The sequence below is a fragment of the Nothoprocta perdicaria genome, unplaced genomic scaffold (assembly GCF_003342845.1).
Source record: "Nothoprocta perdicaria isolate Ctin4 unplaced genomic scaffold, notPer1 scaffold_97, whole genome shotgun sequence".
Lineage (NCBI taxonomy): Eukaryota > Metazoa > Chordata > Aves > Tinamiformes > Tinamidae > Nothoprocta > Nothoprocta perdicaria.
The window spans coordinates 445,902-460,093 of record NW_020456276.1 but is presented as its reverse complement, the minus strand read 5'-3'; the positions used below and the strand labels follow the sequence as shown (position 1 = coordinate 460,093).

The 14,192-nt window shown below is 56.1% G+C and overlaps 2 protein-coding genes across 2 annotated transcripts; both read left to right on the top strand.

The window, feature by feature from the left end:
* Positions 1-783: 783 nt before the first annotated feature.
* Positions 784-7,692, top strand: CSRP1 (cysteine and glycine rich protein 1). Its single transcript, XM_026053192.1, has 5 exons — positions 784-896; positions 4,427-4,595; positions 5,380-5,500; positions 6,821-6,914; positions 7,273-7,692. Exons 1-5 carry the CDS (start codon positions 785-787, stop codon positions 7,347-7,349), a joined length of 573 nt encoding a protein of 190 aa, XP_025908977.1. The 5' UTR covers position 784; the 3' UTR covers positions 7,350-7,692.
* Positions 7,693-12,022: 4,330 nt separating this feature from the next.
* On the top strand, positions 12,023-13,244 carry PHLDA3 (pleckstrin homology like domain family A member 3). The gene is made up of 2 exons (XM_026053255.1): positions 12,023-12,374; positions 13,123-13,244. Exons 1-2 carry the CDS (start codon positions 12,023-12,025, stop codon positions 13,242-13,244), a joined length of 474 nt encoding a protein of 157 aa, XP_025909040.1.
* Positions 13,245-14,192: the final 948 nt, after the last annotated feature.

Sequence of the window (14,192 nt, the reverse complement as noted above, 5' to 3'; positions counted from 1 at the left end):
CTCATATGGAAGTGGAACTTCTGTTTTTTTAAAAAGAATTACACCCCTTACCSCTTGTCCTGTCACTGGCCACCACCAAGAGGCGTTTGGTCCCATTCTCTTAACATCCTCCTCTCAGCTGTTTATACATGTCGATCAGGTCCTCTCAGTCTTCTCCAGGCTGAACAGGTCCTGCTCACTTCGTCTTTCCYCATACGATAGATGCTCCAGTCCTTAATCATCTTTGTTGCTCTGTTGCTGGACCCAGAAATGGGAGAACTGGGGAGACAAAGGAAACGTTTCCAGCTGGGGTGCCAATCTGTGCTGCTGTCCAGCACTAAGGGTTGGGTGCCCTGGCCATTGCTTTGCTGCTCTGTCAGGGGCAATACAGAGCTGTGGTTGGTGCTAGGTGCCTCGGTATATTCTCTCTCACCTTCCTGCTTTCTCCCTTTTCCTTGTACAGAAAGGAGCTGGCAGGTCCCAGAGTCTATGGGACATGAGGTTTTCTACCTCTCCTGGCTGTCAGGACCAGTCATCTCTAGAGGCAGATGATGCTAATAGTAATGGGGGCACCTGGGGCAGCTCTGCTAACTGGCAGCCCTGCTTTTTCTGAGCAAACAGCAGACGTTCGTGGGTGGCCTCTGCCTGTGCATGTTTAGAAAAGCCATAGGAGACACCTATGGGACCTGTGTTCCCAGGCTCCGTTCAGGGAGCCTGGCTGCTCCCCAGCCCTTCCAGATGTCCGACCCGTGCCCTGCGTGGCCCCTTGCCATGAATTTATTTCTGCCTGTGCCTTTTCCGCAGGATGCCGAACTGGGGTGGAGGGAAGAAATGYGGCGTGTGCCAGAAGGCCGTGTACTTCGCCGAGGAGGTGCAATGTGAAGGCAACAGCTTCCACAAGTCCTGCTTCTTGTGCAGTGAGTACCAACCCTTCCCTCTCCCCCTTTGCCTCTGCTCGCTGGCTCTCTGCCGATGGGAGGCCCCGGTCATGTTCTGTTTATGGGCTGTGTAAACACTTGATAGGATTCCTCTACAAACAGCCCAGCTGTGGGAGCCAAGCAGCAGGAATTCTGCTGCTCTCCAGACTTGGGAGTGGGATTCGCCAAAGGAAGACAGATCATCCTGGGACACTAGGGGCCATCCAAGCTGTCAGGGTGATTTGAGCCAGCATCCCTGCAAAGACTATCTGTCCTCACACTAAGGAAGTGCTTGTCTGAGTCCTCTAAGCTGTCTCTGGATGTTCGGGACAGTGGAGTGTGCGACAGGGGCTCTCCAAGCAACGGTGGCAGGAGGTGGCTTGTCCCATGCACTGCTCTGGGGTGATACCAACTTTAGTCCTTACTGGGGCTTTGTCACATTAATGAAGTTGGCTGGGCCCTGGGAGCTGATCTGCACGTTCCTGCATGTTCCATATTCCAGATGGCAGGAAGATGTGCTCCTGCCCTGGCCTTTCTACAGCTGGGGCAGGGGGCTGTTAGGAAGTGCTAAAGCATCCCCTCCACCCTGACTGCAGCATCCCTCACATAATGTCACCCCTAGAGAAGAGCAGCAGAACAGGATCTGGCTGAGGGTTAATTCAGTGCAGTAGCAGCTTCCTCTGCGTTCTGCAGGAACCTACTTGATCTTGAGTTCATGGTGCAGGATCCCCAGGCTCCCTTCCTCTCCCTTTGGGGGTACCAGGGATAGGGGAGTAGTGGTATATTGCTGAAAGGCCTGCAACAGCCGGGTTCAGGGTACGCTGAATAAAACATTACTGTCGTCCTTTACTCTCGTCTTCATGGGCAATTCATGCTGTCCTCCTCTGTCCACGTAGCTAAATACCAGGTGCTGCCCAGCCAGGCTGTCTGGGATGCTGTGTGCATACATGTATCTGTTTTTTGCACCGGGTGAGTGCTGGCCAGCCCAGCCAGCAATTCTCATACTTGGGAGTTTCCTGTCTGATAAACCTCACTCTTTTGTTTTGACTACTGGAGACCAAAGGGGGAATTGCTGCGAGAGGCTTCCGCCCAGGGCGGGTGGCAGAAAGCAGCAGGTTGCAGCTGGGCCATGGTGTTTTGTCCTGCATTTTGTACCAGGAAGTTGTGTTCCTCCTGTAGCCTCAGATAAGGTGGGTGGGGAATGCTAAGGAATTGGGCAAAACCTTGCTTCAAGAAGGCAATATATGGCCAAAGCAGGGAAGAAGGTGGGTTTGTCTCCCCATGGATCTACTTCCAGCTCCAGCAGCTCTGCCTGACCCTGCTGCAGGCTCCCCGGTTCAGGCAGGGCTTTGCATGCTGCTCCACAGGCCTATCTGCTGTTTGCAGTGCCACAAGCTGCTTCTGATGCTAAATTGCCCTGTACTCCTCCTGCGTTCCTGGCCTGTTCCCCAGTATTGCATTTGGGCCCCATCAGGGAACTTGAACCCATTTTCTTTAGCAGAGGAAAAACAAATACTGTGGCCTCATTTGCTAGAAAAAATAAATAGATAAAAGGAGCCAAGCTTACTACAGTGTGTTAGACGCGGAGATAGATTCAGGAAGGGACTCGGTGATTGACTGAGTGGCATCATTCCAGCTGAGTCAATAGCGCAAGGAAGAAATGTCATGCAATGAGGCCAGTGTTCRGTCTCTAAAAGGAACAGCAGCTCCCGTGTAAATGACTTTGCAGCGTCTCAGCTGCTCTTAGGAGAAAATGAAGGGTCCTTAGTGCTGTGTGCAGCGAGCTGGAATTCCAGCCATGCAGAAACCCTGGAGCTGGGGCCTGATTTCCAAGAAGCAGATTGGGAAAGAGGTTTTTCTGTTGCTTCATAAAGYGTCTGCAGCCAGGGAAGATGGGTGAATGTGGAAAGCATGGGATAGAGATGGCCTAAATAAGCCCCATGTGGAGGTGGAGAGGACAAGGCATTGATATCCCTCTTAGGAGAAAGCCATTTAAAGCTGTCAGTGAAAGGGGCTGATTTCAGTTGTAGATGGTCTGTCTCAATACAGAGTTGCTCCTGATGGTCTCCATAAAGCAGGAACAAGGCAGCACGCTGTGGCAGCTGTGGGTGGTGGGACCAGTTGACTAGAGCTGCTTTCTTGCCAGCGGTGGGGATGAGTGTTCTTTTCCCAGAGTTAAGTGGCCTAGAGCTCCAGCTGAGGCGACATGGGGAAGCCCTTGCCCAGGGGACAACCCTGAGAAGTCCTCCTTAGATGGCAGGATGCATTTTCCTTTCCACGGCCTCCTCCCTGCCCCAGTGCACAGGCTCCTCCGCAGCCCCGGAGGAAGAACGAGCACCATATTTAGTAATTGGGCTGAGGATCGCTGCCTCTCGCCCCCGTATTTAGTGCGGGTTTGTTTTGCTCGGGAGGAGCGCTCTGCTCTGTTTGCATTCCTGTGATATTGGTAAAGGGCAAGAAACGTTTCTGCCGGCAAAAGGGCAGGCAGCCTGCCGGGAGCGTTGACATTTCAGGCACGTAAGCAGGATTGGGGCAGGCTGCGAGGTGGCTGTAACAGGATCTGTTTGGGGCTGCCTGCCAGCTCGGTGGAGTCTGCCCCAGGCATCGAGATCCTGCCCGGGGGCAGGTAAACACCAGAGGTTCCTCGGAGCGCCATTTGGATGCGGCTCCGCTCCCGTCATGGCTTGCTGAGCTCTGTGTGCCAGGAAGGGCTTGGAAGCCAACGTGGAGGCTGAGATCAGAGCTGGGATGGGAGTCAAGAWAATCTAAGGACTGGGAGAGTGGCCTGTGTGGGCTGCCCCAGTACCCAGCACAGGCTGGGGACTGGCCCAGCTGGATGCCGGAGCCCTGCTGCTGTGTCCTAGTGAGGCTGGTGCAGATCTCYGATGCATCTGGGTATTTCCTCCTCKTGTTCCAAAGGGCAGGGGGAAACTGGAGGAGTTTTGGACATGTGAACCATGCTCACCAGCTGCTTGTTTGGGCTTTCAGCTCTTGTAGCACTTCCTTTCCCRAAGTTTGAACACCCAGGTGAGTTGGCTCTCCTCAGCTGAGACTGCTCATCCTGCTCCTCAGGCGTGACACAGGGTAGCATGAACATCTTTCACTGTAGTTTCATGGTGTTGAGACAGCTAAAAGCAACAGCTTAACGTACTTAAAAATTATTTTTTATCAGCTGTATCTGCAGTGGACTGGGTCTCTGTGCAGAGTYGCAGCTAGGCACTGGTTTAAGTACAACTCCCATTTTTCCAAACTCCTTCCACCAAGAATAACCAGCATCCACAGGGTTAACAGCTTTTTCCTTATTATCAACCTTGTGTCTTTTGTTGCTTCCTTTTAAAGCCAGACAATGTTCTTGTTGTGATCCTTATCTCCAGCCTGTTTTGCATGCGCTCCGTTTTAGCAGTGATCTTGTCTAGGGTTCCTGTGCTCCTTGAAAGCTGAGCCCTGCTATCCCTTGTGAGGACTTGTTTGCTCCAACTGATTAGCGAGCTCTTGGTGCACAAGGCTAATGAGTTTGCCCTCTTTTCTAGTGGTCTGTAAGAAGAACTTGGACAGCACCACTGTTGCTGTGCATGGAGAAGAGATCTACTGCAAGTCCTGCTATGGCAAGAAGTACGGTCCCAAGGGCTATGGATACGGACAGGGAGCAGGGACCCTGAGCACGGACAAGGGCGAGTCCCTGGGAATCAGATATGAAGAGTGAGTTTTTTTATCTTTTAATATTTTAAGCTGGGCCTGTTGCTAGTACCTTCTCCCTCACATCCTACTGCTTGTGATGCCAGCACACCATGCTAAACTCCCAGTATTTCTTAATTTAGAGTGCCATGGTCTACATTGCTTTTCTGCCCCTCTGAGAAAATCCCTACTTGCCCACCCTGTGACACACAGCCCTTTTCCTCCTGTGCTTTTGGGATTCAAAGTGTTGCAGAGCTACGTGGCAGACATAGGCTCAGAGCTTTGGGCCAGTCCATGTGCTCAGCGTGGAGGATAAAGCCTGGCTTAAACCATCTCTCTTAGTTGCACAGAGAAGTTGAAGAATCAACCCCCTCCTGTTTCATCATGTAGGTAACTCACAGGGAACTTGATTCAGGTGAATTTCTGCAGGGCTGAACATGTCGTCCTTCTACAAGTTAACCTAGCTGAAGAAACAGCTTTGCTGTGCTAGCAGGGCAGAGGGAGCTGCTCCCCAGTTTGTTGGGGAACTTACGGAGTCCTCAGCATGCCTCAGCATGTGGCTGAGGCAGGAGGCCCACATCTGCCCTGAAGTTCTCAGCTGGATGGGGACCTGGTAGTTCATGTGTGTTCTCTCTGTCCCCTGCTGACCATGTTASTGCTTAGCACCTGGCTGGAGTTTCTATGGGACTCAACACCTTTATATCCTAAGCTCTAGGCCCTCCAAAACTGGTTTGGGATTTGTGATCACACGGCTTCCTTCTTCCTTCATGTTTAGCAATGTTGCTAATGACCTCTGTCTCTTCCACAGGGGCCAGCCACACCGACCCACCAACTTCTCTGGAATGACCCAGAAAGTAGGAGGCTCTGACGGGTGCCCTCGCTGTGGTCAAGCTGTGTATGCAGCTGAGAAGGTGATTGGAGCTGGAAAGGTGAGAAAAGGGCTCTAGTTTGTGTTTGGGGACAYGTGCAGACCATGACTTACTGTGTAGCAGGGAGACCTGTGCAGAAGGTCTTGACCTACAGGCCAGACTGCCAAGACCTCCAGCTGGAATTAGGCTTGGAGTCCCATTCACTGACCTCATGTGGAAGCCTGGTGCCTAAATGAGACCTCAGCACACCCGAGAACCAGGTTTTCAAAGCCATCTCACTCTTCCAGACAAGGGAAGTGGAGAGAAGTATGTTTTACAATAAATAACTGGACTGTTATTCCATGGAGGTTGGAGTGGAGGTCCCTGCAGCTGGAAGCTTTGGAAGGATGAACATTGATGTAGGACGTGGCTACTGCCATCAGGGACTCAATGAGCAATGGCATCAGTCCAAGTCTGAAGCCGAGACACTCACTGATCTCGGCAGTGATCCATCCCCCTGGGATTTCTGTGTTTCCCCCCTCTCCCTGGAGCAAAGAGAGGAGGAATTTAGTTGCAAGAAACAGACTCCCAGCATCGCAATACTCAGGCTGGCAGTGGAGGAATTCTTGATGGATGCCTTGCGGGTCAGCCCAGGGTGAGAAAACAAACTTACCCTTAAAATCATGATCCAGGCACTAGACCTACTGGTAGGCTCTGCGCTCGCTGTTTATGAGGCAATTACATTCAAGCAAACCAGAAAGGATTCCAGAGCGTGTATTTCATGTGCTAATGTTTGCTGGATGACTCCATCTGCTACCTCCTCCTCTAGCCCCAATTTCACATTTTCTTCCAAAAAAGGTTTCCTGTTTTCAAAACTTTTTTTTTAGGTTTTAAATTCCTACATGAGTASTTCTGGCTACTCTGCAGTCTGCTCAGAGGCTGTGAGTTGATTTATCCCTTGGCTGCAGGCAGAGCCACAGGGGACTTTTATTTTTAAACACCGATTTCTGCATTCTTAATATCTACTTGTTGCCTTCCTCGGAACTGTAGGAGAATAGGGGCAGGTGTCCTGGTCCTGATGTCACCGCTGGCTAGGGAACAGCAACAGTACATTTACTTATTTGGGGAAGTCTGCTGATTTTACATTTCACGTTAATTGATTTTGGAGCGTAAGCAGAAGGACTGCATTTCTTAGAGGAAAATACTGCTCGATGAAAGGACCGATGGATCAGAAGGCCCATGTTGTTGGGACCATCTAAGCTGGCTGGTTTATGGGGATGAGTCAACAACAGGGGCTCTGAGGAAGGGCACTGTGGCTGCTGCTGTGGACGGCTGGGACTCCAAGCTTTGCTGTCCCGTCACTGTGTCTTCTCTGACTCAGCTTTGCTCCTGTCCCCACAGTCCTGGCACAAGTCCTGCTTCCGTTGTGCCAAGTGTGGCAAGAGCCTGGAATCCACCACGCTCGCAGACAAAGATGGGGAGATCTACTGCAAAGGTGAGCATCACCTTCCCTCCTGCCTCCCCGCTGGCACAGAGACACTCCTGATCACAGGTTCTACCAAAATCCACGGGAGGATTCATCCTGGAATCCAAAGAAGGTTTAAATAACTGCATGGAACTGGGATGGGATGGAGGTATGGGGAGGTGGTGACCTCCAGCAGCAGTGTCTGGAGGCTGACTTGCCACTTGCTGAGGGATTTCTGTGCTACACTTGTGGACTCCGTTTCACCAACAAATGCATCAAACCCTGCTCTGCTTAGGGAGTACCTGCTTCAAGAGAGGGATCTTCTCCCATTCATGTGCTCCCTCTGTACTAATGGCCTGACCTGAGTCTTCTCTCCCTTCCTCTGCAGGCTGCTACGCCAAGAACTTCGGGCCCAAGGGCTTTGGCTTTGGGCAGGGCGCTGGGGCGCTCATCCACTCGCAGTGAGGCAGCCCGGGCCCGGCACTCTGCGCGCTCTGGCTTGTCCGGACCAGCCGTTGCTGCCTGACCCTTTGTGCACTCGCAGTGACACCCTTATAGTAATCAATAACCGCCTGCTGCTTCACAGCACGAGTTCATTCCTCTCTGACCCGACCCAGCGCTCTCTGAAGCCATGGGGGTCCTTCCATYGGCCTCGGCAGGCCCTGGTGGTATAAATACAGACAGGGAACACAGCTCACACCTCCAAAAATGTTCTGCTCCACGTTGTGCGTGAAGGTGCCTCATCCTGCCGGGATGTGTATCCAGCCATGCAGTGCTGCGTCACAGAGCAAGTAATAAACGTCAAAGCTGACCAAAGCCTGGCCGTGCCCAAAAGATTATTCCTTGTCTGGGGCTGAGGAGATCCGCTGACTGACCTGAGCAGGAGGCCCAGATGGGAGTGAAAACAGGAATGTGTTAATCATGGCTTGTAATTAAAGCACAGTTGCAGGGACAGCACAGTACTGTTTGTGGTAGTCCAGCTGTGGTCATTGAGCTCTGCTAGTTTGCACCAGCTGGGCCTGGCTGTCCTCCRGCCCAGTGCTGGCTCACCATTGGTTCTGGGAGACCCAGAAGAGACCTTGTGTCTCTCAGTGACCCAAAACGTGTGCAAACCACATCAGAATTCCTATCAGTGCTGTGACCTGGTGCTCCTCCAAGCAGGCAGGCTGAGCACTGCTGAATAACTTGGGAACTTTTCACCTACTCCCTTGTTCAATGGCCACATTAACCCATGAGCTTAGAAACATCCCATCTTAATTCATCTTCATCCACCTTCYTTATTTCCTTTCTGTGTTTCTCCTGTAGAACCAGAGTTGATGTCATGCTTTGGCGTGCAGACTCCGCAAGGATATTCTGCCTTTTTAAAGCATGGTGGTTTTAAASATACGCAGCATAAATGGGATCAGGAAAACATTTCCAGAAGCACAATAATAACATCGGTCCTTTGGGGAAGTAGGACTTCAGTTCATTTTAGCACACTTTGAACTAAAAAGGCTTAGTTGCGTAGTTCTAATTTCATTTTAGATCCTGGAAACCTTTAGATTGGTCTCGTGTTCTGCACACCCTCGACTTTTGCATGAGTTTTTGTAAGCTGAATGAGAGGAGTAGTAACCCTTTTAAGCATTTCCAAAAATTCTCCTACTTTTTCCATCACTTAGTCTGGGGCCCAGATTCTAGCTTCAGCCTCTCCTCTATCTCACATACACCAACCCCTGCATCAGTTTGGTCACTATTCATTGGCCTTTCGGTTTTGTTGATTTCTTCTTGTGTTGAGGAGGCCYAAGTTGGACAGATGTGGCCTCAGGGATGCTCACTAGAGAGGACTATTCACTTCCCCTAACCTCCTGGCTCTAATCTTGGTAATGGAGCCCAGAACATGGTTGATCTTCATTGCTGCCAGGCTACACTGCTGGCTACTGGGCAGCCTGTCCACCAGAACAGCCAGGACCTTTTCTGCAGAGCAGCTCCCTAGCAGTCTCTCCCAGCCTGCCCTGATGTACGGTGTCGTTCCATCCCCTCTACCACTGGGCCACTTTGACCATGTGATGATACCTCCTGGGCAGCAAACCCAGGTGGCTGCTCTAAGCAGGAAGCTGAAGGGAGCTTGGGTAGGTGCACACAGGGTGTGTATTTCCCTGGTAGCAGATCTCTTGGTCAAGATAGGTTCTTGCCCTGACGGGGAACCAGTGACTACTGGGTGCAGCATGGTAGCAAAAGCCTACTGAGGTCCTGCAGTTCACTGGGAGAGCTGTATAGTGGGTCTCTGCTGAGCTTTCACACCCAAAGTTCCCAGGTGACAGTGTAGGCAATGTTGTGGCCGAGCAATCTTGCTCTGAGGGTTTGCACTCTGGTGCTGCATGCTTGCTGAAGTTGCATCATCCTCTGGAGAACAGTTCTGGGGTGGCTTGAGGGCACGACAAGCCTGTAGATTGATGGGGACCAACATCCGTGGTGTAAATGGCAACTGTGTCACTATGGAGAGCCTAGGGTGGGCATCACTGCGGCTATGTGCGTGGACAGGGCAGGAGGTAGAGTGAAGGATGCTGAGGGACATGGCCTGGGAGAAGCTTGGCTGGGCTCAGGGAACCTTCAGGGCAGCTGCGACCGTCTGCTACCCTCTGCTGGTTAGTGCTGCCCATGCAGCGGCCAGCGCCTGGGCTGGACACACACAGACCTGTGGACATCTGTGTCCCAGTGTCACCCAGCTCCCTTGGGAGGCTGCAGAGGTGAGTGGTTCCCAGCAGGACCCGTCCGACCCTGCTCCTGCYTGGAGGGAGCTGCTGCCCCCTGGGCAAGAGGCTGTGGGGCCCCAACCTGTGGCCCAAGAGATGAACCAGAGGGTRGGTTCATGGCTGAGCTCTGCAGCCTGGAGGAGCTGGTGTAGGGGCTTAGACTGCTCCAGGTGGGAAGGTGGGCTGAAGACCTCTGAGCCCCTCAGCTGCCTGCATAGGAAGTCCTAGCCCATGGTGCCCCGTGGCCACCACCCCGTCTCAGCCCCTGGGGTCAAGCGCATGGTGGGAATGTCACCCAAGCGGCTACTGAGCTGTCCCAGGGCAGGATGTCCCCTGYCTGAACCCCATCCTGCCCAGCAGCTCCGTCACCTGCTGCTGCTCATGAGAGCTGCGTGGGGAGCCCACGGAGCGATGCCTTCTGCTTGCCAGCTGCCGAAAAGCAGCGCGACCTGTTGGGTTTGCTCGAGGGCACAGAGATACAGCYCCAGCTCCCAGGCAGCCTCCTGGGACTCTGCAAACAGGCTGTTGGAAACAGAAGAGCRGAGAAAAACTGTTGAAACTCTCATTTCCATGGCTAAGGGAAAGTGAGCTTCCCTTGGCAGCTGGAGGGTGGGAGAGACCTTCAGCAGTGGGGCTGGGTCCTTGAGGAGGGTTCCTGGCAGCCCTCACGTCTCCGCAGGGTGGGGAGGAAGGCTGGCCCATATCTGCCATGCAGGGGGTCCTGCACAAGGACCCGTCCCTAGAAGTGCTCGTGGACACAAGCTCCAGGCTTGTGGAAGTGCCTGGTCCCAGCTGGTCAGACCAGAGCCAGGAGCAACCTGGCAGTCACCCCCGCATTTCCTCAGCTGAATATTGCCGTGGAGAACCAGGGCTGCACTGGGTAGCGAAACCAGGGCTCCTGGGACCACGGGATTCGTGCCAGCGTGGCGAGGGTGGCCYCAGGGAGCACGAACCAGTTCCTGGCTCTGGCAGTCGCTGCCCTGCCCTCGTAATGAGGGATAATTAGGTGCATCTCATCAGCACTGCAGACTTGCCCCGCGGCCAGCGCCTGCTGCAGGTTGTATCCCAGGCTGCTGTGCCAGGACCCGGCACCATTCGGGAGGATGACCGGGGATATGGGGGTCCCAACGGGTGCAGGGGCTCGAGCTGGGGTGCAGGGGGCCATTCAGGCCGGGATGGCYGGTGTCTGGGGGGGATATGCAGGCAGTGAGTGCCTGGGCAGCCGGAGAGCACGTGCCAGCGAGCATAGGGGCTGCCAGCCCCGGCCTGAGACCTTGGGGGCATCTCAAGCCTCTCCCAGGTGGATTTTTTTCCTTTCCTGCATATGTGAAGGTGCCTGTACCCTCAGCATCTTCAGGGTCACAGTTGGGGGCTGCGACTTGCATCCCCTCCATGGCCTTCATTGCCCCATGGCCCACGCCAGAAGCGCTGAGCATCCCTTCCTGGCCCCGCACAGCAGGGCCAGCTCCTCCTCCAGGCAGGGATGGCTCTGGCACGAGAACAGACGAACCCGCCGTGGCCAGGAACAAGATGGGCCGGAAAGGAGATGGGTGTTTCACCTCGGGGCAGGGCGGACCCGGTCAGGCCCTGGCGGTGCCACCGTGCCTGTCCTGTCCTGTGCCAGCCCCATGAGACCAGAGGATGCTCGCCGGGCGCAGGCAGCTCCAACGGGGTTCTTGAGGATGGGTCCCTAGGGAGCAGCCTTGCATCTCCGGGCTCCAGTGACTTCTCCTGGATAAGAGGAAATGGGCACTACATGTTGTGGTGGGCACTGCACCCATAGCCCCGTGCCCCAGCTCTCACCGCACCCCATAGCCCCGTGTCTGCCTGGCAGGGTGCCCCACACCCCCTTCCATGGTGGGCTCTGCGCCCCAGAGCCCCCTGCCCCAGCTGGCATATCCAGGTCCACGACCAGGCCAATACCGCAGCTCTGCCAAGCTCCCAAAGTTCTGCCCACATCCCCGTGGCCGAGCCCAGCGATAGCTGCGGTGCCCCGTCCTCCCCGGGGCTGCGCCAGGCCTGGCTGGGCTTCGCCTGGGCGTGAAGGGAGTCTGCGAGGAGGAGCCAGGCAAGGCGGGGAAGGAATGCGAGAGGGAGAGCGCCGGGCAAGTAGCGGCAGCTCCCGGTGCGCGGCGCCGCGCTCCCACGGGCTGCACCGGGCGGCAGAGCCCGGCGATAGGCATCGCAGCCGGCATGCGGCACCTAATTGCTTCCACCCTTTGAAAGTCACCGGCGAGCGGACAGACACACGGACGGACGGCGGGGGTTGGACCCCCAGGGGCAGCTGCCACGGAGGGTCCCGGCACTGGAGGCTCTGACGTGGAGAGGCTGGAAATCCCCGGCGGGTGATGCCGGGCGGAAGGAGCTGAGGATCGCGCGGGGCCACCCGCCGAGCGAGGAGCTGCTATGACCCCCGAGAAGGTGCTGAGAGAGGGGGTGCTGGAGAAGCGCAGCGGGGGGCTGCTGCAGCTCTGGAAGAAGAAGCGCTGCCTGCTCACCGAGAAGGGGCTGCAGCTCTTCGAGCCCAAGGGCTCGCGCCGCAAGGAGCTGAGCTTCGCACGCATGAAGGCGGTGGAGTGCGTGGAGTGGAAGGAGCGGCACATCTACTTCACCGTGGTCATGGAGGACAGCCACGAGATTGACTTCCGCTGCGCCCAGGAGGACCCAGGCTGGAACGCAGCCATCACCATGGGCCTCGTCCGCTTCAAGAACCAGCAGGCCATCCAGATCGTGCGAGCCCGGCACAGCTGCAGAGCGGGTAAGCGGCTCCCCGTGGCGCGCCAGAAAGGGCTTAGGGCCTCCAGGGATGCAGGGACCTGCTGCAGGATGTCCCCCTTGACCATCACCTCAGAGCACAGCCACCCAGGAGCACAGGAGCCCTGTGGACAGGGACATTCCCAGTTGGGTTTGTGTGGGAGTCCAGTGTCCCTGGCCAGGGCTATGGCTCTGGGCCTTTGCTCTGCCCTCTGCCTCTCCCTTAAGCTGCTTGAGCTTCACCTGCTGGGATTTCACCTCCTGACATTCCCTGAGACGGGCCTTTCTCACTGCCTTTCCTCTGGCCAGGCTCACTAGCTCTCCCACCCCGTTGTGTGGTCACGGTTGGGTTGCTGTGATTTCCACAGGCCAAGCTCGCTCCAGAGCTTGCAGAGTCCCATCTCTCATGCTGGCTGGTGGCCCTGGGGTAGAGAAGCATGAGTGGGGCAGCCCCAGGTCACCCTGTCTGCTGGGCTATGGCCGTGACGTGGGACCTCCCTAGGAGCTCCCCAGCCGGCCTCCTGCTCTGCTGGGTGGTGAGTAGTCCCCAAGGGCACTGCGCTGTCCTGCTCTGCGCCTGGGATGGAGGTGCTGGAGCGTCAGGGCAGGCCTTGGGTGCAAGTTCATCATGACAGCCTAGCCTAGCATCACAGCAGGGTCCCATGGACCTCAGCCCTGCTCCTCAGCTCCGCTCAGAGCCTGATCCTGCCCCACATGCGAGCCCTGAGCTGACAGATACCTTCTCTCTGCAGTGCTGCAGTGTGACACGGCCCCGGCCTGCCAGCCCACGGACATGCAGCGTCCCAAGGGCAGGATGGAGACGGCCCTCGGTTCTGCAGGCGGCAGGGAGAACAGGATCCCCGTGGGGAAATGAGGCCTGCGCTTGCTCCGGCCCGGACACGGGGGTGGCAGGCCCGGCGAGGCCAGCGCAGGCGCTGCCTTCCTGCTGCGCCTCCTCCCCAGGGCCTGTCGCCGCGGGGCAGGATGGAGGCGCCCAGGAGCTGCCTGGCACCGCTGCAGCCTCAAGCCACATGCCCCTCAGGCCTCAAGGGACAAGAGGACATGGGCAGGGCCACCACCATGGGGATGTGGACGTGGCTGAGGTGACACGCTTCCTGCATGGCTGGACCCTGAGGGACGGTGGGGACCTGCTGGGCCTCTCCTGCAGGACAGGCCAAGGATGGATGAGGCCGGGCTCAAAGGAAGCATCGACACAGTGAGCGCTGGCTCGGATGTGAGGTGGCACCAGGATGGGTCCATGGGACACATTTCCCCCGGATGTGAGGTGGCACCAGAATGGGTCCAGGGACACATTTCCCCCGGGCCTTCAGCTTGCACACGGGCTGGGGGCTGCCCACGCTGCTGTGGACAGGACATCTCTGGCCATTTTGTGCGGATGCCCTGGTGACGTGGGCTGTTGTGACCGCGCTGCCGGCTGTCCTCTCACCCCGTGCCTCGGGCCAGTGGGCAGCACTGGGGAAGGCAGCAGGCACCCCACGTCCCTGCACCCGGAGGATCCCTTTCCTTGTATCAAACATGCCCTTTTGCTGCTTACCCTCTTGTCACTTTGTTTTGTGGGTACCCTGCACAGAGCCCCAGCCTCGGTGTCCCTGGCATCCCCCTACCCCTGTCCTGTCCCCTTCATCTCCCAGCACCCCACACATGGGGTCTGAAGCCCAAACCCTTTCCAAGCCCCTCCACCCAGCCCTCGCTCTCAGTCCCTGCCCGCGGGTGTTCCCATGGCTGCTGGCGACCCGGCAGCAAGGCCACCCGGATCTGCAGGCCGCCATGGCAGCCCGCGGGAAGCGAGAGCTCCCGCCGG